Here is a 21,877-nt window from a genome sequence, read left to right as displayed (position 1 = left end):
CAACCATGGTCTTCCTAAGAGAGTGGTTTCTAAATCATCTCCTGCTGTCATCATAACTATGAACAACATTTATTGTTGGGGTACAACCAGCCGGAGAAGTGGCTTCCTTACTGCTAAATATCAGATTACTTGAGCCTCTTCTTTGGTAGGAAGGAAAGACTGTGCCCACTCTCTGCCCAGATGAAACCACCCTGCATCTTATTGTGGAACACCACTCTCTACAGTCCCTCGTCGTGTACAAAACCATACGTGCCTTTGTCGAGTTGTTCCATCTGTTAAGCAGCAATCTGACTCGGCAATAAGAGGCAACATAGACAGCAAACAAAACTCTGCAAGTTTGCCTTTCCTCAGAGAGCCTCTGGAAAACTGAAGTCCTCTTCTCCCCAGCCACATTTCTCTCACATGGAGTAAGATCTGGAGATCTGCCCTTCCTTGCAGCCAGCCTTGGGAAGTACTTGCTCCCCTTCCAAATTCCAGCCATTACAGACAAAGCAGGCTGTGGCTGAGCTTCCTGGACAGTGAGAAGTTTGGCTTATGTGCCACATCAGTTGCTAGGTCTCCTTAATATATGTTCATAAGTAATTTGGGTCCTTGACAAAAGGCTCCTCCCACTTCATGTCTGGTTATTCCCAAACCCAAAGCTGTCCTAAGCCCTGACCCTAACTGATACAAAATCACATTCCACGCACCACTTTTTGTCCTTTTGAGGACACTCTGGTTCTTTGGTTTCTGCTCCAGGGACTGAGAAGGATTCAAATTTCCTGCTACTTCCAGACTGTAGGAAGGAAAGTAATTTCGGTAGTCTTCACTTGCCCCTCCCCAGGGGAAATGTGATCGGGCAGGGAGAAGTGACTTGATTCAGGGGACAGTTCTGAACCTCCACTTCTGCCAAGGCATCACGTCCAGGGGCATGAAGACTTTCTTGCCTCCTTATTAACAACTCTTCATCCAGTGGCACTGCAAAGAAATGGCATAGTTAGAGTAGAAAAAAAAATTTGTAAACACAGTTGCACAGTTTGCATATGAAAAATCCCATCATCCTCTGTACAAACATTGCAGGAGCTGTGTGGGAAGTCATTTGAAAATTTAAAAAAAGCCCTTTCTATATTCATTAATACTATTTTCCTTATGGAACAATGTCCAAGGTAGGAGTCAAGGGTATTCCGTGCCATTTAAATGTCTGGACTGAACTTTGGAGTTCAGTTTTATGAACTTTGAAATTCAAATACCTCACTTTTCACCAAGGTTTTTTTGACAAAAAGCCAGTGGTCTCTATAATAAATATTAAGCAAAAAATAAGTTTGTTTTATATGGTGACAGTCTCACAGGCCCAGGGTGTGGTGCTAGGGAAACACAGTAACACTTGCTAAAAAAAAAAATTCAGTTGAGCGCTGGCTGTGGGGTTTTTTGGAGCAGTGTAGGCTGTGTTTCCCTTGCCTGCTCCCTTTTGTTACTACTCTGCCTTGCTACGGAGACAAGACTAACTATAGGCAGTGCCAAATTTCTACATTTGCTTACAGGTTTGGTTCTAATACTCTAAATATTAAAAAAAAAAACCCCAAGCATAAGAGAGGGAAACAGCCAGATCCTCCGGAGTTCAGATTTTCAATGGCTACAGGAATGCTCAGTTTCTCAGCTTCGATAGTGGTTTATAGAAAACCATGTTTTACAGAATTTACGTTTTTAATTCTCACATGTAAGGTGGCTATGAGAGCTGGGACTCAGCAACATCTGGTTTTACAGTCAGCAGACTGATTTATGCCTGTCCCACTCCAGCTTGATACTTAGGGGTCCCAAAATTGGCTTAGAACCACAGAAACAAAGGGCTTGCCTTTTTTGGGAAGTTTTACCCACATCCTCCAGGAAATAGGAGAAATTTGAAACTTTCAGAAACAATATAATTTCTTAGTTCTCAGGACAAAGCAGAGTGGTTATCAAAGAAGGAGTATGTTTTTAAATTAAATATTTGCTGTATGCTGGTTTTGCTATGTGTTGTCTATTTGGTGTGACTTTTAGTGTGGTTGGTTGTTTTAACTTCTGAATTTCTCAGCATTTCTGAGTTAAACAGAAATAAATCAGTTTTATACATTCAGTCAACTGTTCTTTTGTCCTGATTTCCTATAGCAAGGAACACGTCCCATGTAGACTTCTTACAATGTCACTTACAGTTTCACTGCCTTTGAACTTCCAGACAGAACTTATTCCCCTCGTACTCTCTACATACCAGAACGTTCATATAACGGATAACTTCAATGAAGAATAAGTACTCTTTGCTTTTGAAATGCAAGACAGGACAACCAGTTGAGAGTCTTGAAATGTAAGTGGCTAAATTGTTCCAGGTCAATGTTATTTTAATAAAATATATAATTTTTTTTTCATTTTCAGAATGACTGTGCTGTAGTTTGTAGCTTTGGTGCCACATGAATTCTGTTTGAGACAACTGTGAGTTTCCATGTCCATTTAAATTGCAGAAGTTACTCTATTTCAAAAAGGAAAAGATCCTTAAATGTGTCTTAGGGAACTGCCTAAGTTTCAGGGTATATCTCTACTGGTAATGCAACCATATGTACAGTGTGGAGAGTTTTCTTACGAACTGGCAAGATTTTTTTATTTCTATAAATGGATAAGGCATTACATTTATTTTCAAATTTAAACAAAAATGCCTGTGCAAGCCTATGAACCTGTCAAAAATCTTAGATGAGGTCATGAAAGCCCAAACACCAATTAACTTCCCTTGCATACATCTCCAGGGTTTGAGAGCTGCACTTCCTACCATATGCAGCTTTAATTATGTGACACAAGAGTGCTACACAGAGCCAAATCTGCCCCCTAATCGTCACTCTATCAACTGCACTACAAGTTCTCCCAATCCCCAGTGCAGGCACTGGCTCATGTAACTAGGGAAGGGAAAGCAAGAAAACTCAGCCCACAGTGTTCCACCAAATCAGTCAGAAATCCAGACGTGTTTTAAAGCAGTGGATGATTAGGCTCCTTGGTTGAACTTAGTAGCAATGGGGGAAAGAAAACTTCCCATGGTTGCTCCTGTAAGTAACAAAAAATGCAACAGGTTTAAGGAGGCCTGTGAAATCAGAAGATCAGCTAACAGATGGTCAATACAGCCTCTGGGGAGGAGAGGGGACACAAGGCTGCCAGAAGCAGTTTATAGTAGAATTTATGTCAACGAGATGTGACAGAAGCTGTATGATACTGCATAGAGAATTGGCACTGAGGGAGCTGGAGGCTCTGCAACATGAAGAGAGTACCCAGGCATCAGTGCCAAGGGAAGAATAAAGGGCTAAGAACCAAGTCCGTTCCTCAGAGAAAATTTTCAGTTAGTTATTCCGATGTGATCTCTGTACTTTTATCTGTAAATGACCCACTACACTTTTGAATGCTAGATATTGTGACAGCTGAACCGATAGTAGGGGAAATAAACATGACTACAGCAAAACCACTTTCATATTTGCTTTCTTAGAGGAACTGCAACTTCAGACTCTGTTACCACAAAAGTTTGTGTAAAACCCAAGTATGAGATCAAGATCCTCTTGTGTTAGATACTATACAAATACTGAATGAGAAACACAGTTTTTATCAGCCTGATAGGTAGGGATCTTTACGCAGAAGGGGCCAACTTTTTTCAGCAGGGTGGGGTGCTTTTGGGAGGGGGAGGCTAGACGTTTTGATAAAGAATATTATTAAATAATCTTGTGAAGGAGGACAGCAAATTAATGTCGCTGCTATTTAGTCTAGTACCTGTGAAATTCATTTTTAGAAATCTGGGCAAACCTCAAAGACATTCTTTCATCATGCAGGTCCCCAGAGATATACAGAATTAAAACACGAGTGTAACTGTTCACAAAGGCATATCTAGACCAGAAATTTGCTTTCATAACTGAACTAGAGTATTGGCCTGAAGCTTGTATTGCTGCCATGGTTGGTGATACAGGGATTAATTCAAAGCTAAATGTATCAACTCACAACAACATCACATCTGTCAAGCTAGTTCTACTTTAAATTGTTAATGTAGACATACCAAATAGTATACTCTTAAGAAACTGTTTGTTTCTTCTTATCTCTGAAAGCAATTTTATTATTCTAGACTAGTTAATTTACATGCCTAAATTATTATGTGCTATGCAGATTCATTGACTAAGTTACGGTATGATTTACTACGCAGTGAAAAATCAGTTGTATTCTTAATTGACGCAGTTGAGCAGAAGTCTCCAATTCAGATGGACAGACTTAGATGCCATAGTGTTGCAGGCTGAAATACAATGCCATGTTCAAGGAGATGGTGTAATGGTTTAACCAAAGACACAAATCTTGATGTTCAGCTTGGTAACACATCTTGATATAAGATAAATATTGCTAAACTACATTTGGAGTGTATGTGCATACACTGATCATTTAAGATGTGGAGAAAATACGTCCTGCGGTGATTTGGGATTTTTTTTTTTTTTGTATAGGCTTTTAAAGCTTTCTTTTTTAAACAGACATATCTCCTTCAGTCCACTACTAGTTACAGATTGAAACACTCCTTGACATGTTTCTTTAAAACTCCCCCACTGTGCCTAAAATCAGACAAATGGTCAATTGTCTGCTGTTATTCAGATCTGAGCTTAGCAGCATTTTCAGTGGAGAAAACCAGCTCAACACTCAGTTAAGACGTGACATTTCTGTAATAGCAGGATCTGGGAATTTCCACTGCCTTGTCCCACTTACCTGCCCTCAGTAGTAATTTGTGTACAGCACAGTGTGAGTTAGTCTCTGTGTATAAAGCCACTACAGAAAGAAACGCTGACTATTTTTTTTATGTCACCACTAATTTTGTTCTCTTATCTCAGATTTAACTATTTTAAAATAGACACATTTAGGTATTGCCAGGCATTTGGAAATTGTTGCAAATACAGGTAAATATCCAGACAAAATGCTTCTGGCTAGAGCATTTCTTTTACCTCTTCATGTTTGGTATGCTTTAAGATTTCTGAAAGGTACAGAATATATCTCATTTGATCTAACTTCACTTTACTTGTTACTAGCATAATGAATTAACCAAAGTGGAAAACACAGGGCATGACCACAGAAGACACTTTCACTATATACAAACTTTTTGTGAGTCTGAACATGTTTTTTAAATAGATAGCAATTTCCATGTGAATTAATAGGTGAGGAAGAGAAATTCAGAACATTTGTGCACAAGTCCATAGGACCTGATGAGATCCATCCATGGGTCCTGAGGGAACTGGCGGATGAAGTTGCCAAGCCACTGGCTATCGTATTTGAGAAGTCGTGGCGGTCTGGTGAGGTCCCCGGTGACTGGAAGAGAGGGAACATAACCCCAATTTTTAAAAAGGGGAATAAGGAAGACCCAGGTAACTACAGGCCGGTCAGCCTCACCTCTGTGCCTGGCAAGGTCATGGAGCAGATTCTCCTGGAAACCATGCTAAGGCACATGGAGAGCAAGGAGGTGGTTGGTGACAGCCAACATGGCTTCACCAAGGGCAGATCGTGCCTGACCAATTTGGTGGCCTTCTATGACGGTGTGACAGCATCAGTGGACAAGGGACGAGCAACAGACATCATCTACCTAGACTTGTGCAAAGCTTTTGACACTGTCCCGCATGACATCCTTCTCTCTAAACTAGAGAGACATGGGTTTGATGGACGGACCACTCGGTGGATAAGGAGTTGGCTGGATGGCCGCACTCAGAGAGTGGTGGTCAACGGCTCAATGTCCATGTGGAGACCGGTCACGAGTGGCGTCCCTCAGGGGTCCGTGTTGGGCCCGGCCCTGTTCAACATCTTTGTCGGCAATATGGACAGTGGGATAGAGTGCACCCTCAGCGAGTTCGCCGATGACACCAAGTTGTGTAGTGCCGTCGACACGCTGGAAGGGAGGGATGCCATCCAGAGGGACCTTGACAGGCTGGAGAGGTGGGCCCGTGCCAACCTCATGAAGTTCAACCAGGCCAAGTGCAAGGTCCTGCAACTGGGTCATGGCAATCCCAGGCACAATACAGGCTGGGCGGAGAATGGATAGAGAGCAGCCCTGAGGAGAAGGACTTGGGAGTGCTGGTGGATGAGAAGCTCAACATGAGCAGGCAATGCACCGTCGCGGCCCAGAAGGCCAACCGCATCCTGGGCTGCATCAAGAGGAGAGTGGCCAGCAGGTCGAGGGAGGTGATTCTCCCCCTCTACTCTGCCCTGGTGAGACCCCACCTGGAGTACTGTGTCCAGTTGTGGAGCCCCCAACACAAGAAGGACATGGACCAGTTGGAGAAGGTCCAGAGGAGGGCCACAAAGATGATAATAGGGCTGGAGCACCTTTCCTATGAGAACAAGCTGAGAGAGTTGGGGCTGTTCAGCCTGAAGAAGAGGAGGTGCCGGGGAGACCTGATAGCGGTCTTCCAGTACCTCAAGGGGGCCTACAAGAAAGATGGGGAAAGGCTGTTTAGTAGGGCCTGTTGCAATAGGACGAGGGGTAATGGTTTTAAAATAGAGGGGCGTAGATTTAGATAGGAAATTAGGAAAAAATTTTTTACGATGCGAGTTATAGAACACTGGAACAGGTTGCCCAGAAAGGTGGTGGAGGCCCCATCCCTGGAAACGTTCAAGGCCAGGCTGGATGAGGCTCTGAGCAACCTGATCTAGTTGGGGATGTCCGTGCTCCTTGCAGGGGGGTTGGACTAGATGACCTTTGAAAGTCCCTTCCAACTCTAACCATTCTATGATTCTATGATTTCAGGACAAACTAGTATTACATAAGCACAACCTCTCTGATAAACACACGGGGAAAAACACACACACTCCTCTCAGACTGTTTCACTTTCCAATTCCATTATAGAAATATTTTCTATACAGTTTACAATTCTGGGGTCTGTCTACTATGAAATATGTTCCTTTGTAGGTTTTTTTTCAAATCACTACTAATAAAATATTCTCTATTTTAAAAGCCTGGCTCAGCAATGATGATTTAATTTACTTTAGGTAATTTTTATTCAGTTGGCACAAAACATTTGACTGAAGAACATGAATTTGAAAAAAGAAATCAGATCCTTTAAGTATGTTTTCCTGTAGAAGATCTGTAGTCATGTTTCCCACATACTTTAGCAAGGAAAAAAGTTAAATAATTTAAATTTGCTTTCTTCCAAGCAGTGACATTTTTTAAATGGATACTCAGTTAATTTCAGTCTCAAATACTGGCAAAAATGTCTTCAGCTGTAAGATCTCAGAGATGGGTTCCTCTCTTTCCTGGTAAAAGTCAAGCCCAGTTAGCAGCTCCACATCCCGAACACGTGCAGAATGAGCCTGAACTCTTTCTTCAACCCATTCAGAAAGTGTCTTATTTTCCTGCCAAAACAAACAAAAACAACGTTTAAACACATAAAAAGCACTCTGTTGTTTGGTGGTGGTGTTAAACAATAACCACTGATTGAACTGCTTTGACAGGTGAAAGGCCTCCAGTTGGCAAAGCTTATTTCAGATTTCTCTAGAAATCTTTACAGCCTTGCATTTAGGGATCTCATTTAAACATAATCAAATGGATGTCCCTTCTCCCCACCTTCAAAGTAATAGAGAAGAAAAATCATGCTAAAATGGCAAGTATGACTTAACTACAAAGTACAGTTGAGTCATGTTTTAAACATACAAGTAAGGATAGTTTTAGTCAAGTATAAATTAGCTGCAGTGCTCAGGCTAGCCAAACAACCGGCACCTGACAAGCTGAACAAAATCCTTACAGCAGCTCAGTCTTGATTGTTGGACAGCAACAATAACTGCTAGATAGATAGGGAAAACAATGGAAATGTAAGCACTAAAGCAATCAAAAATGTAGTTGTTCAAATCTTTTACTACAAAGGCTTTTTTTTTTTGCAAACTGATGGTAATTTGCTTTTCCATTAACAATATCTGCTTCTGACACAAATAGTTCACTGAAGTTATGTCACTGCAAGACACAAGTAATAAAAGGTGCAACAATATTTGGGGTTCACTGCTAAACTTTAGAAATAACAGCTGTTGATTTCTAAAATATAAAGACTAATCATTCAAATTATTTATTTTATGTATTTAGCCAACTCTCAACTACCAAAAAAGATCACTGGGCAGTTGTGGATTTCCCACACCACAAATGAGGAAACGCCCAAGTTGTTCCTAAGCAGTGCAAGCTTGCACTTGTCTGGAGTTACAAGTTTAAAGTTATATATAAACAAAATAAACACAGTTGTATTACTTTGAAGATCACTTCAGGTCTGTGCAGCTATACTTGTGTGTGGGAAGACTCTGTCATACACACATTGAGCTAAGGAACCTTCTGCATCACAGAATTTATGGGATAGACACTCAGTTGGCTCAGCAACACATTTTACACTCAGCTAATTTATTTTGTTTGCTATAAAACATGAGATTTACACTGTCAGTGATAAGCATAGATTTTATTTAATTGAAGTATGAATTTTAACTGCAGGACCATCCATCTAAATGCCTACTGTCTAATTGCTGTTAAAGGTGGAACAAAGGACTCAAGGAATTCTTCTAGCTACTCTCAAGGGAGTTACACTCCAAGTCCTCTGATACCTCTGCAGTAAGTTTATCCTGCAGCCTTCCATAAAGCTATCTCATCACCCTGTTGGCTGTGCTGCAGTTCTCAGGTGACAGCATTTCCAAGTCCTCTTATCAAACTCTCCTTTCTTCCTCTTCCTTGCTCATTACTTTAGTAATGAGCTCATTAGTTTGAGCCCATTACTTTAGTAATGGGCTCATTAGTTTCCAGCTACATCTCCTGGAGCGTCTTGCTGTCCTAGTCATTGCTTTAGCTCTCAACTCATGTTGGATGAATAAAATAAACAGTTTGACTTCTAAAGATTCTCTAGATTACTAGATCCCTTTGGGAATCAGTTCACAAAGCTCATTGGCACACAGGAGCATAGAACTATACTTACAGCACAGCTTTCAGTGTTGTCAGGTCGATGAGGAATGATAAAGCACAAAGCATCCAGGGAGCCTGAGCAGTTCAGTGGCGTATAGGAATTATTCTTGCAGCTAGTCAGAACCACAAAGTAATGGGTTGGGACAGGGATTTCTGTATTGTTTACATGCCTATAAAACAAACATTAATTAAGGGATTTATCTAGACATAAAGTATTAAACCCACTGATGCAGATAGTAATTTATAGAACATATCTCAGCATAGAACTTTCACTACTATATGTCTTTTATTTATTTTATAATTGAAATAAATACCTGATGGGATAGACAGCCTCAGTGTATGTTTCATAAGCAGCCAAACACACATTCTTTTGTAAGTCCTTTTGCTACAAGCAGTCCCGTTGAAACCAACAGGATTGCTTGTGTGGTTAACACTCTATTTTGCCAAAGCCAGAGATCTCTACATCTGAAAGATACAGGATAGAGCATCGTATTTGCCCTTTATTACATTAAGAATTTCAACCACATGAAACTGAATTGGAGAAGAGTGATGAGAAAATTAGCTTCTGGTTCCTTGCCAGCAAGAAATGCCAAAATGACGACTTGTGGTTATGTGCTGTAGAAACCAGTTGAGGATACCTGATTGAAAATGTCTTTGCCTCCCTTTTCTGGCTATTCTGTGAACATGGTCACTTTTGTGTATAAACTTAAAAGGAGCTGAATGCTTCACAAATTTGCTGTACATCTTCAGTATTCAAAAAAACACCATCACATACATGCTTCATATGACTGACTAACCATGCTGAATAAAACATGATTACTCCAGACTGTAGACAACATTATGTGGTTGACTGGGTATTACAGCATTCTGCTTGGAAGGAAGTTCTAGTCTCTCCTCCCTTCCACCCTCCTACTTCCTGGCAGAGCTGATTTTCCCATTCTCAAACCATTTCTGACAGATGTGGTATTAAGTCTAGCCTTGAATAAAACATCTCCAGTGACAGATTCAGCTGTGCAGATTTCCCAGCACCTTCCTACTACATAAGTGTTCTTACTGTCACAATGCATTTTCCCTATATTTGGAACAAAGATGTTTGTTCTTATTCTGTTTTTCCTCCTTCTATCCCCATTCACTAACCAAATAATTGGTCTTTATCTTTTACATTTCTCTTTTATAGAATTTTTAATGTAAGTCTTCCCTTATTCCTGTTTCTATACAGAGATTAATTTTAAAATGTATTTTGTTATGCAACCAGAGCTCACTAAAATGTACCTAGAACTTGTCAGACCTCCAAGTGACCTGTGTAAGCCATAGCTATGCAGAAGTGCCACCCAAGAATGTTACAAGTTACATTCCCAGTTACTTGATTCAGTGAAGGCAAACACAAACATCTGATCTTTGATAAAACACATCAGTTTGAGACAACAGGGAGAAAAAAGAAACAGGTGAGTAAGCACAAAATGAAAGTTAGAAAATTATGCTTAAATACATATTCTGCATATTTAGAAGCTATGTACTCTCTCAGTATTTCTGTGGCAGAGGCCTAAAAATCAAGGCATAAGCTTGGGAAGTAAGTTACTGGTCTGTATCTGTACAGATGTACACAGATACACATGCAACTGCAAAGCTTCTTCCTCTTTACTGGGACTTCGGCTTCTACAATGCTGTATCTGTTTGCAGGAGTATTTGCTGTTTTATGAGTAACAGTGAATGTTGTATAAAGGGAATACTCCATTCTCCATTACACTTTTTTCTTGTTCTTTTTGAATATAAATTTGTGTGGAAATACAGTGGGAAATAATATGGCGCTTGACTTCTGTCTTTTCCGTGTACTTACTGCTTAATTTCATCAAGAGTATCAAAATGGCCATCGTAATTGTAATCAAATACTGGTCCACTGATAACATTTACTCCGTTCCTTTCTCTAGCATACTTCTGAAGAAGGACATTATGGAAATAGTCCCATATGTCTGTAAGTAGGAGAAAATATAAATATATTTAACAGAAATTTGAAGTTATTTCACCACTAAAGAAAAAGAACATATTTCCTTTTTCACTATAGATCAACAATAAAAATTTCCAAACTAAACTGCCTGTAAAATCAACTCTTTGTTACACAAAATTTGGATTTCATCAGAAAGGACATATTCTCACTTGACCTTGAAAGAGGCACGGTAAATACTATTATAGCTCTGTGAGGTCCATTGCACTACTGGAGATAAGGCATTTAATCTGAAGCTGAAGCTACAATTCTAGAGCTGAGAGGTCATTCATTTCTGGCCTATCTGCGAGCACCCGCAACTGTGCCAAGTAGTAGCAACTGAGATAATGGCTTTGTGAGAGGGATATTTACCACCTCTGAGTTAGTCAGACCATTTTCACTAGGCAATTTAGTTTATTTCACAGATGTTATTTGAGAAAATACAATTTGTAACATATAAGCTAGTGAGACTATTAAAATATTTAGTTATAATGGCAAAAAAAAACAGATGGGTTTGGGGGGGTTGAAGGTATTCCATATTGATTTACCTCTTGCTAATGGTCTAGAGTAATTTCTTGTAAGTTTAAATCTCTTGTAGAATTTTCCTTGGAAAAATTGATTTTTCATAACGTCTCTGATTTATTTGGAAGATTAAAGCCACTTAGATTTTCTAGATCTCTATGTTTTTCATATGACATGAGTGAATGAATAAATCAGGTCTGAATGCATTAGAAAGGTAGTTACACCATTGCTTTTCCTCCAGCATTTTCCTTCTGGAATTCCTGTCTATCCTTTGTCTATGAAAATGAGCCTAGTCCTAAGAGTAAAACACAATGGACAATATGCAGTTGTAGAAAATTTCTTATGAGTGATTACGAACAAATGGGAGTCAGGCTGGATGGAAAGACTTAATGTACCTTTACTCCACTTGTATAATAGAAACATCTGCCTGAAATAAATATTCCAAGATTAATATTGTCTAGTTTGAGTTTCTGCTTGATGAAACAGGCATTGTATCAGGACATTATTTACAAACTTTGTCCTGTCTTCTCTTAAGACCATGCCAAAGGAAGGAAAATGTGCCATTTTCATTCACCTTGAGCATTTACCCAAGGGGATATTTTTATGAGGGTTTCATAGCTAGCATTTCATGTTAGGACAGCACACAGGAATTTATGAGAAAAATCTAAAGTGAACAGGTACACCTAAGCAGAGGTCAGACAGAAACATACACAGAAAAAAAATTAACTTCCATAATTGCACTTTACAATTTCACACATCTTCTTCTAAAAAGTTTTAAATACATTTGCACAAGAATCTGGATATACTGCAGGCCATGCATTAATGTTTTTAAGTCCTTGTCATAGCTATATCAAACCCAGAACCATAATTACAGAATATTAAACAAAACTAATCAAAACTTTGCAACCTACCTGTGAAAGCTCTATACATGGGGACAATATTGCTGGTGAGTAAGGCATCATACTGTTCAAGAGCAGATGAATTGAAGTCTTTATAAAAGAATAAAGCGTACATTAATGAAATACTATACAAATTTGATTCATATGTCACTATAAATTGCAGGTACATGTAATTCAATTACATTTTACATTAATTCAATTTACATTTCTTAACACTTAAACTTCCTGCTATTCTGCAGAAGACAGAATGCAGCACATGAAGCCATATACAGACAAAGTGATGTCTGCAGCATCTCATGCTGGATGGAAAGCTTCCTTCATAATTCTGGCAAATATTAATGAGGGATAAACAACAGATTTTCTCACATGTAATATTTCAGAGAATAATTTTAGTGTATTTGTTCATGCAGTGGGCAATAAAGGAACTAATAGACCACAAGGTTACTCTGTTAATCACCTATTAACTTTTCCAGGCTACTCAGTTTTCATGAGATGTGTTTTCTTTTGATTTCCTCTCCCTATGAAGTAAGTTCCCCAAACAGAAAGTATCTTCTGAAATATACCAAGTGGCATAGCATCTTGGGGATATGCTGAAAAAAAGGTCTGTGCCAGGACTATCTGTTTCCTAACCATTTGTAAATTAAATTGATATTTGAGTATAAGTGTATGCCCCTACTGCAAACATATCTCCACATTTGTTTGTACAATGTGTTCAATAAAGTAATTATTAAATTTGACAATAGGAAATGAATATTAATACAGAGGAAGAGGGACAACCCTTCACTCCAACCCTTTGCATCTTTCCAGCCAGTTTTCATCACATTCAAGTTGTTTCATTTTTTTAAAGAAAAACTTATATTTTCTAAACTGAAAATATTTAGATACAAGTAGCAGTTGTCCTGCTTTTGGTCAGTCTACAAACACTGGAAACCTTTTTCTGCTCGACATGCTGATCCGAATAAGTTTGTTTTGGTGTTTTGGGTATATGTTTAAACATAAACCCACATCCAGCTGATTAAGACTTTCTAAGCTCTAGCTATAAAAAGAACCATGCTCACTGGGAGGATATAGGAAACTGCGGGTGAAGGTCAGCCCTTCTGGGTAATTGGAACAATTTTGGCTCCGAGCAACAGGGATTCTAACATCAGCCCGCAGACAGTCTGAAACAGTGGGAGGAAGAGCAGATGTGTTTTCCTGTGAAAAGGGGAAAAAAAAAAAAGTATTACACCCACGGCTGTGGCTAAGCCAGCGCTTTGTATGGTTTTAACTTTCTAGAACAGACTTCATTGAATCTTCTCCTATTTACATAGTGAATCAGGTCAATGCAAGTAATGGACACCGATGTTTTCTGCCTAATGTTTTTCCCCTGCTTCTGTTTTTAGGTAATTCAGGGAAATCCTTATGCAGCATGTATAACCTTATTTTGCTACTACAATTTTACCTTAGGCAAAAACAGGTGACAAATTTGGCTCATTTGTCACTTTTACGTATTTCTGGAAACACAGACTTGATGTCACATCCTCCTGGAAAGCAGCTAGTATATAAAGATGACACTATCACCTCATCTTAGCATCTGAGGAGGCTGTCTCCATAATAAGAGTCTGTGCTGCTAAGGAGTTAAAGCTAAATAAATTCATGGTAAATTAAGTACATTTTACTGGCTGGCTTCACGAACTTCAACTGAGACAGGTTAACATGCACACTATCTAAGAACTGGCCAGAAGTGATTCTGATCAGTATAATTGTTTCTATAACCTTTTTTTTTTCTATAACCTTTATTGTAATTTTACAATGGCATTAACTAAAACATCTGAATATGTTTTTCTGTGCTTAACTGCATTTTCTTTTTCATATTCGTTTACATGTAATTTATTTCCATTTTGGTAAGAATGGAACATATTTATTTGCTTTATATCTTTAAAAACAGTAGTTAAACATCTAAATTGATTTTCAGTACATTGTTTATTTTGATCGGTTAAAACCGAGCAGAAATGAAGAAGTGGAATGTTCTTCTTGTGCCTCTTTGTACTCCTTGTTTTCATTTCTTTATGTGCTTTTATGAGAATTCCTGTAGATTATCGTATTATCGTCAGGTTGTGTATTAATGGAAGATATATATACCACATGGAAACAAATAAAAAGACAAAAGACTGCCTTTGCCACCTGAGCAGATAAGTTGTTATGGTCAAGCAAATGTAAATCCCAACAGAAAACTGAAATCCAATTCATCTGAGCAATTTGTCCTTTCTAGTGCCCAACTCAGTAAGGCAGGGTTAATGTATTAGGGTAGCTGAAGAAACAAGTATTTTAAACTTAATAATTGAGCTGCAATATTCAACAATGGCTTCAACTTCTTTATGGTCTCTGAAAGGAAACCTGAATCAAAGTAATAAAGGCCAGAATAAACATGCCAAGGACTGTCCTGAAAATTATTTCATTCTTCTCACTAAACACAGTGGTATCACCTGATGTTATCTAAATATAGCAGGGAACCTGCTTTTGACCTGTATCATAAATCTGTGTTTTTAATAGCATTCACATTTTCTCCAACTTGAAGCGATGAGGACATCACTCAACTCTCTTCTCATTATTTCACATTTCCTGAAGCTAACTGTATGAGCTATCAGCTCTAATCCAAGTGCCAAGGTAGGAGGACAGTGTTTTAGAGCTGTCTGTCTATCACATGTGTAACACATCATATAACCTGTATTTTCACAAACACTCCTCCATTTAGGAGATGGAGGCTGCTCATGGCTATTTCCATTGGACATCACACGATAAAATTCCCCAACTGAAGAAAAAAATAATTCAAAATGAACCTACAAACTCTCAAAATACTGGAAAAGCAACCACTCAATTTCAGCTATTTTTTTAAGGGATCTACAAGTCAGGAAATAAACAATATCAAAAGCTGCTGAGAGGTGAGAATAGCTATGTCTGTGTCACCTTTTAGTACAATGAGATCAACAATCAAAGCAACGCCAGACTGCAAGCCATAATGCTCTGTGAACTAACACACCCACAACTACAACCTCTCTTCATTTATTTTCTTCAAAAGAGAAGAATAAACTATTTTTAATCAGATCACCTATCAATAAACATAGAACAATTCTCAAAGAAGCTGTTGAAATTGCTCACTTATTAAGAAAGAAGACTTTGAAGTGATAGCCATTGCCTCAAAACTTCAGAATCAGAAAGAAACATTCATCACCAGTTTAAGAGCTTTAGCCCTGTGGCTCTTTGTCTTTCAGGTCAAAGAACCATTGACTGAGAATACTAAGTAAGCAAAGCTCTATCTGACATAATTTATTTAATATCTGTAACTAGATATTATTCATAATATCCCTGATTCTGATATCACATGCAGGTGCAATAATACTGTGTGGGTTTGGTCAGCCAGCCCAGTTCCAAAACTGCCAATCCATACAAAATGAGCAAAATTTCAATCTGCACTACCTATTTTTACTGTTTAAGGCCTTCTTTATAGCTACCTAATGTCAATAAATGCCTTATGTTACAAATTGTGTAAATCACTGCACAGGCTTTATCCACCACATAAATAACCTAGGATGCAATAAAAATTCTGTAGAAATTGCAATTTTTTGTCACTCCCAAGTATTGTAGCCAAAGCTTATTGTCAAAGGCATTAGCTGTATCCCTCTGTCCTTCTACTGCTGTCAGCTTACTGTGTAAGTTAGTGAGTGAGCTCTTACACTTGTAACCTTTCACCCTCGTGTCTCAGAGTATTACAAAGAAAAGTTATTCTTTCCTATTCTTTCTGTAGAAAACATACACCGTTGTATTAGAGTCTGCTGTGAACTATATCCTTCAATATTTCAGTCTCAGTCATTCGCTGCTTCCCACAATGTTGCATAAACCACTTCAAGAAACTCCCACAAATATAAATTTCTATTGATTTAGATGTCTTATTGAGCAAGGACTTTCCTTATACACTTTTTTTTCCAAAGAAGAATTTGGTTTTTTACAAAGGAAAACGTCTGAGAAGTTATTTGCTTCTTTTGAGGTTTTTTTTTTTTTGCTGCTGTTGCTGAAATATTAAAAAGACCCCAGCTTTGATGGGACTTTTAAATCTTTTTAAAGCAAAATCAGGGAAAAAATCTGCCCACAATTAACCGGTTTTCATTAAGGTAATATACTTTCTTCGTAAGCTATAAGTGCAGATCTTCAAATATGATGAAGTAAAAATTGTTGAAATGGACATTTGTTTCACTAGACTTTAAGCCTTCTTAGGGCTGGATTTGTGATCCTTCACTCAGATTGTCAAAAATCAGTAGAAAGTATGGAGTGAGACTTTCTGAAATACTAACATTCTAGCAGCATATATTTGATTAAAATAATTTCCCCATATTTGTACTGATAAAACAAGAAATCATGTAGACATCAACAACATTTCTCTTCAGACAGAAAAAACAGTGTAAAAGTTAATTCCTCAAGACAACTTAGAAAAAGGGTCAAATTACAGAGGGAATGAAGACCATGAATGTCCACTAGTTTACTGACCCTGAAAACTCAAACAATCTCTTCCAGAGTCACATACCCTTGAACTCTCAGAGGTTCATTCAGCTATAATTATATTTTTCAAAAATTATATCATGGCATAGAGACCAAATAAACAGAACATATAGAAATATGCATTAGTACAAACTGTCTTGCAGAGTTGTACAAAGGTTTGTTAATAGGAGGAAGATCATAGTATTCATAGGAAAGCTTAAAAGCTTCTGATTTTGGAAATCACAGCCTGCTTTTCCTCAAGAATTGACAAGCAGGTTGGAGCACTTTTTTGACAGCTCATCCCTTTTGCAGAACAGACTTAATGGAACAAGCTTACCAGCAGCTCTACTCTATATCTTTTGTGTCCCTAACAGATGGCCATTCACACTTTTTAAAATAATATCTTAAGACAGTCGAAACTTAAGTTATCAAAGATAATTTTTCTTTTTCAGACATAAGGGCCTTAATCATGTGATATCCACCAGCTCTTAACCAGGATTTCTGATGAATGAACCATATTTTCAATCCATTATATTACATATTTAAGAGAAGTGTGGATATTTGATAACTTACAGGCTTATTCACAGTGTATGCGGTCCACAGTGGCATCAAGATATCATAGCTATATCCACTCACATACTGATAATGCGAAAGGAGGCAGTAGACGTTTTCCTTCTGAAGAACTTTGGGTCTCCCATATGGCAAATGATACGAGTTTGCCTCCTTTACTAGAATTTAAACAATAATTATTGATTCATTCTTCTACAACATTGTGGATGGCACAAAGTTTTAAGTGAGTGGAGAAAATTGTAAATTTAAACATTAATAAATACAAATAAAACCAACAGTAAACATGGGTGTGTGTTTCTTTAAGCTCTTAGATTCTGAGTGGAATAAATAATAGAGAAAATAGTTTTCATATTATGTTTAACAAACAGAAGTCAATGTAATATATCAGACTTGCAAATTCTTGTTTCTTCGCAATTTCATACCAATATAAATATTTCAAACTTATCTTGCCAGTTGAGTGAAATTTACATCTTTTTTGGCTAGGAAGCATCACAATGCTTCCTAAGATTTCCAGAAACCTCATAAAAAAGCACACAGAAATATCTATGGGAATTCTTGCTCAGAGAAAGGCAAAATGATGGTGACAAGGTAGGGAAAAAGAGTTATGGCATATAGCCTGGAAGTGCTCAGGCTTTCTCCAAAAACCACTGAATTCTGTGGTTTTTTCCAAGATTTTAATGGGATTCAGATCCAGTTCCTATGCATAAATGCTGCTATAACAGTATCAATTAGCATTTTTTTTAAAAAAAAGCAAAGGAAAAAGGAAAAAAAAGTTATGCTTTTCACTTGGCTTTCCTACTTCACTTTAAATTGTAATTAACATGGCAAAAATTCCCACTGAAACCAATAATACGAAGTCTAAACCAGGCGTAGACTTAAAAATATTGCTGTCCTTTTCATTTCTTGCTACTTACTTTCTTCTGCGGTGAGATTTAACCTTTCATTTACTACTGAAACATTTGATACCTGTAAAACATAAGAGAATCATTCAGAATGAATGCATAGTTAAGAAAAAACAAAGAAAAGAGAACACACTTTACACAGGTGATTAAAAGATTCCAGAAGCCCCTACTTACATGCACGCATGAGCATCCCAGTTCATCTGTGGGAGTCAGATGGAAAACTGGACATGAAGAAGGAGATGAGTCTTCTTTTGCATGTGAAGGATTGTAAAAAGGTTTTTTTAAGAGATGATTCAAGCTGCCATGTGTTCCATTGTTTGGTGCTGGTGTAATATGCAGCAAATCTGTTGAAACATTTGAAACTTGTAAACATATTTAAAAGCTATTTTAAGACTAAAATGGCATTTAAAAAAGTAATTATCTTTCCAATTCTATGCATTTCCTATGCATTCCTTCTAAGTATAGAAAAAAATAACTTCTTCATTTATCTAAACTATTACGGTAACTACTACCATCAACTTGTAATTTTCTAGGTGTGAATCAAAGAATCATAGAATAGTTTGGGTTGGAGCAGACTTTTAAAGGTCATCTAGTCCAAACCCCCTGCAAGGAACAGGAACATCTCAACTAGATCATGTTGCTCAGAGCCTCATCCAACCTGGCCTTGAATGTTTCCAGGGACAGGGCATCTACTACCTCTCTGGGCAACCTGGTCCAATATTCCACCACTCTCATTGTAAAAAATTTCTTCCTTATATCCACTCTGAATCTACCTCCTTCTATTTTAAAACCATTACCCCTCGTCAACAGGCTCTGCATGTCACAAGGGTGGCATAGAGGAAGAGAATGAAGGTTCATTGCTATCTGCCACTGCATGAAGATTTGGTAATTATTTATTTGAGTACTGTTGATACAGTTTTATACATTGCCATAACATTCATAAGATTAGATTAATTAATGCATAGTACAAATATGATTGCAAATGTATCACACTGTGAAGTTGTCGGGGTTTTGTTAGTGAGGGGGGGCCTAAGGTGGTAGCTTCTGCAGGAAACTGCTAGAAGTCGCTCCCCTTTGTTCAGTGGACTTGGCCAGGCCTAGGGCGGACCCGCTGCTGGCCAAGGCCGAGCTGATTGGTAGCAGAATGTCCCGTGATAACGCCTCTGCGATAACGTATTTAAGAAGGGGAAAACAGAAAAAAAAAAGAGAGAAGAGAAGATGTGAAGAAGCTGAGCGGGGGCAAAGGTGCAGAGGGGGAGGCGCAGGCCTCATGGACCTTGCAGGCCTCACCCTCTGGCCTCTCGCCACGCAGCCGACTGGGCCCGACTCGGCCCGGCCCAGCTGCAAGAAGTGGAGAGGAGATGAGAAGTGAATAAGATGTAAAAAAAGATCCTGAGAGACATCTGCCAGCCTGTTGTGAGGAACGGCTGCAGACGCCAAGGTCAGTTCAGAAGGAGCGGGAGGAGTAATGCGGCTCCTGGCCAAGATTCCCCTGCAGCCTGTGGTGACGACCATGGTGGAGCAGGTTGTCCCCCTGCAGCCCATGGAGGTCCACGGAGGAGCAGAGATCCACTTGGAGCCCGTGAAGGACCCCGTACCGGGGGAGGTGGATGCCTGAAGGCAGCTGTGGCCCGTGGAGGGCCCGCTGGGACAGCTGTTCTGGAGAGACTGCACCCCGTGGAAGAGATGACCCACGCCGGAGCAGTTCCACGAAGGACTGTGGCCCGTGGGAGGGACCCCACGATGGAGCAGGGGAGGAATGTGAGGAGTTCTTCCCCCGACCATGAAGCAGCGGTGTGAAACAACGTATGATGAACTGACTGCAACCCCCATTCCCTCTTTCACCCTGTGCCGCTCGGGTGGGGGAAGGTAGTAGAGATAATGTTAAGCTTGGGAAGAGGGAGGGGTGGGGGGAGGTTATCTTGTTCTCTGTCTCATTATCCTGCTGTTTGTAATAATAAATGAATAGTTTTCCCCAAGTCGAGTCTGTTTTGCCCGTGACGGTAACTTTAAGGATTTCTCCCTGTCCTTATCTCAAACCTCGAGCCGTTTTTCCTTATATTTTCTCTCCCTGTTCTCTCGGAAGGTGGGGGAAGTGAGAGAGAGACTGCGTAGTCTGGTCCCGATCGGGGCTGAACTACGACAGAAGTGTACTAGCCTATTGCATTTTTGTGTGATGCCTTAATCCATATTTTCTGAGGCACGTACTTCCTAATTACTCACTGCCAAGACTGCAGTGGTCCATTCTAAGTTATAAGCAAGAGTGGTAACTCTCTATAAGACTCGTCCCCAGATCATTCCACAGGCACAATTTCAATAGCAAGCCCACGTAGCAGGAGAGCTTCTCTCTGATTCTTTAGTGGAGCCCTTCTGAAATCAAAAACAACCTTCAAAGCAGAACCATTTCTGGCAGTTAACTTTTAGCACTGTACAGAAGGCAAAGAGCATGGCTTCAGTGTTTTATGTGAAAAATCTAGCTTCTGAATGAATTCACTGAATTTTTAGTTACTTTTCTTCTGACTGGTGTTTGAAAGCACTGTTGGTTTATCATCTAAAGTACTGGATTGTTTCTACTCACCACACATAAGGTTGTAAACCTCGATGTTTTCAAAAGCATCCACTTCTGTTTTCTCTTTGAAGCTTGGGCCATATGCTAAGAATATAGCCTAGATTGTAATAAAACAAAAGTTGTTATCTAAAGGAATCTAAATTCAAAACCAATTCCGTTGCATTTTATGGAAATAGGGACACTGGAACAAAATACAGTCTTTTCACGGTCATAAAAGTTAAAATACAGGATTGTTCTGGTAAAGAAGGCAAATTTCGTCCACTGCATATAATTTGAAGAAAAATGAAAAACATAAATTCATTTCTCAGGATACTTTAAACTACATAATGAATCAGGGGGTGTGGGGCTTCTTTACTCTTTTGATGCATACTTACAAAAATTATAAATTTTTGTGTTTCAAATTCACATCTTCTTTACGTTTTTATTGCAACAGTCAGGAACAATGCCATTTCAACAAATGTAGAGTTATGACACTCGCAGAGCCTATCTAAAGGCTAATAATAAGCCAGAAATATAGGCATTGGGGGGCTGGGGGTTGTTTGCTTGTTTGTTTGTTGTAACACATGTTGCATTCTCAAAAGTCTTTGGATCATTAAGAGCTCATATCCATGGCTAAAGCAAGGAGCAGGGAACTGGGGAGACCCATCCCAAGCTCAGCAATGTCCTTTGTCAGTACTGCCAATGGTACAACATAGGGCTGGGCACCCCTTGCTGGAGTCTGCAAGCATTCTAGCAGAACACTTATACTACTGTTCTGGTTTTGTTAGTGAGGGGGGGCCTAAGGTGGTAGCTTCTGTAGGAAACTGCTAGAAGTCGCTCCCCTTTGTTCAGTGGACTCGGCCAGGCCTAGGGCGGACCTGCTGCTGGCCAAGGCTGAGCTGATTGGTAGCAGAATGTTCCGTGATAACGCCTCTGTGATAATGTATTTAAGAAGGGAAAAACAGAAAAAAAAAAAAGTAGAGAAGATGCGAAGAAGCTGAGCGGGGGCATAGAGGG

At 39.1% G+C, this 21,877-nt stretch overlaps 1 protein-coding gene across 1 annotated transcript in view; it reads right to left on the bottom strand.

Annotated features, from left to right (window-relative positions):
• Positions 1 to 6,744: 6,744 nt before the first annotated feature.
• Positions 6,745 to 21,877, bottom strand: part of ENPP3 (ectonucleotide pyrophosphatase/phosphodiesterase 3) — a 47,014-nt gene continuing 31,881 nt past the window's right edge. The window contains exons 17-25 of the mRNA XM_086744840.1: positions 20,891 to 20,978; positions 18,487 to 18,656; positions 18,325 to 18,376; positions 17,414 to 17,568; positions 13,387 to 13,522; positions 12,341 to 12,418; positions 10,764 to 10,896; positions 8,940 to 9,096; positions 6,745 to 7,350 (exon numbers count right to left, since the gene is read on the bottom strand). Coding sequence (XP_086600966.1) covers positions 7,177 to 7,350; positions 8,940 to 9,096; positions 10,764 to 10,896; positions 12,341 to 12,418; positions 13,387 to 13,522; positions 17,414 to 17,568; positions 18,325 to 18,376; positions 18,487 to 18,656; positions 20,891 to 20,978 — 1,143 coding nt within the window. The 3' untranslated portion in view covers positions 6,745 to 7,176. The remainder of the gene's footprint in view (positions 7,351 to 8,939; positions 9,097 to 10,763; positions 10,897 to 12,340; positions 12,419 to 13,386; positions 13,523 to 17,413; positions 17,569 to 18,324; positions 18,377 to 18,486; positions 18,657 to 20,890; positions 20,979 to 21,877) is intronic.

This window comes from Chlamydotis macqueenii, chromosome 3, assembly GCF_036417535.1.
Source record: "Chlamydotis macqueenii isolate bChlMac1 chromosome 3, bChlMac1.mat, whole genome shotgun sequence".
Classification (NCBI taxonomy): Eukaryota; Metazoa; Chordata; class Aves; order Otidiformes; family Otididae; genus Chlamydotis; species Chlamydotis macqueenii.
The sequence above is the reverse complement of the archived record's forward strand: the minus strand, read 5'-3'. Positions and strand labels throughout refer to the sequence as shown.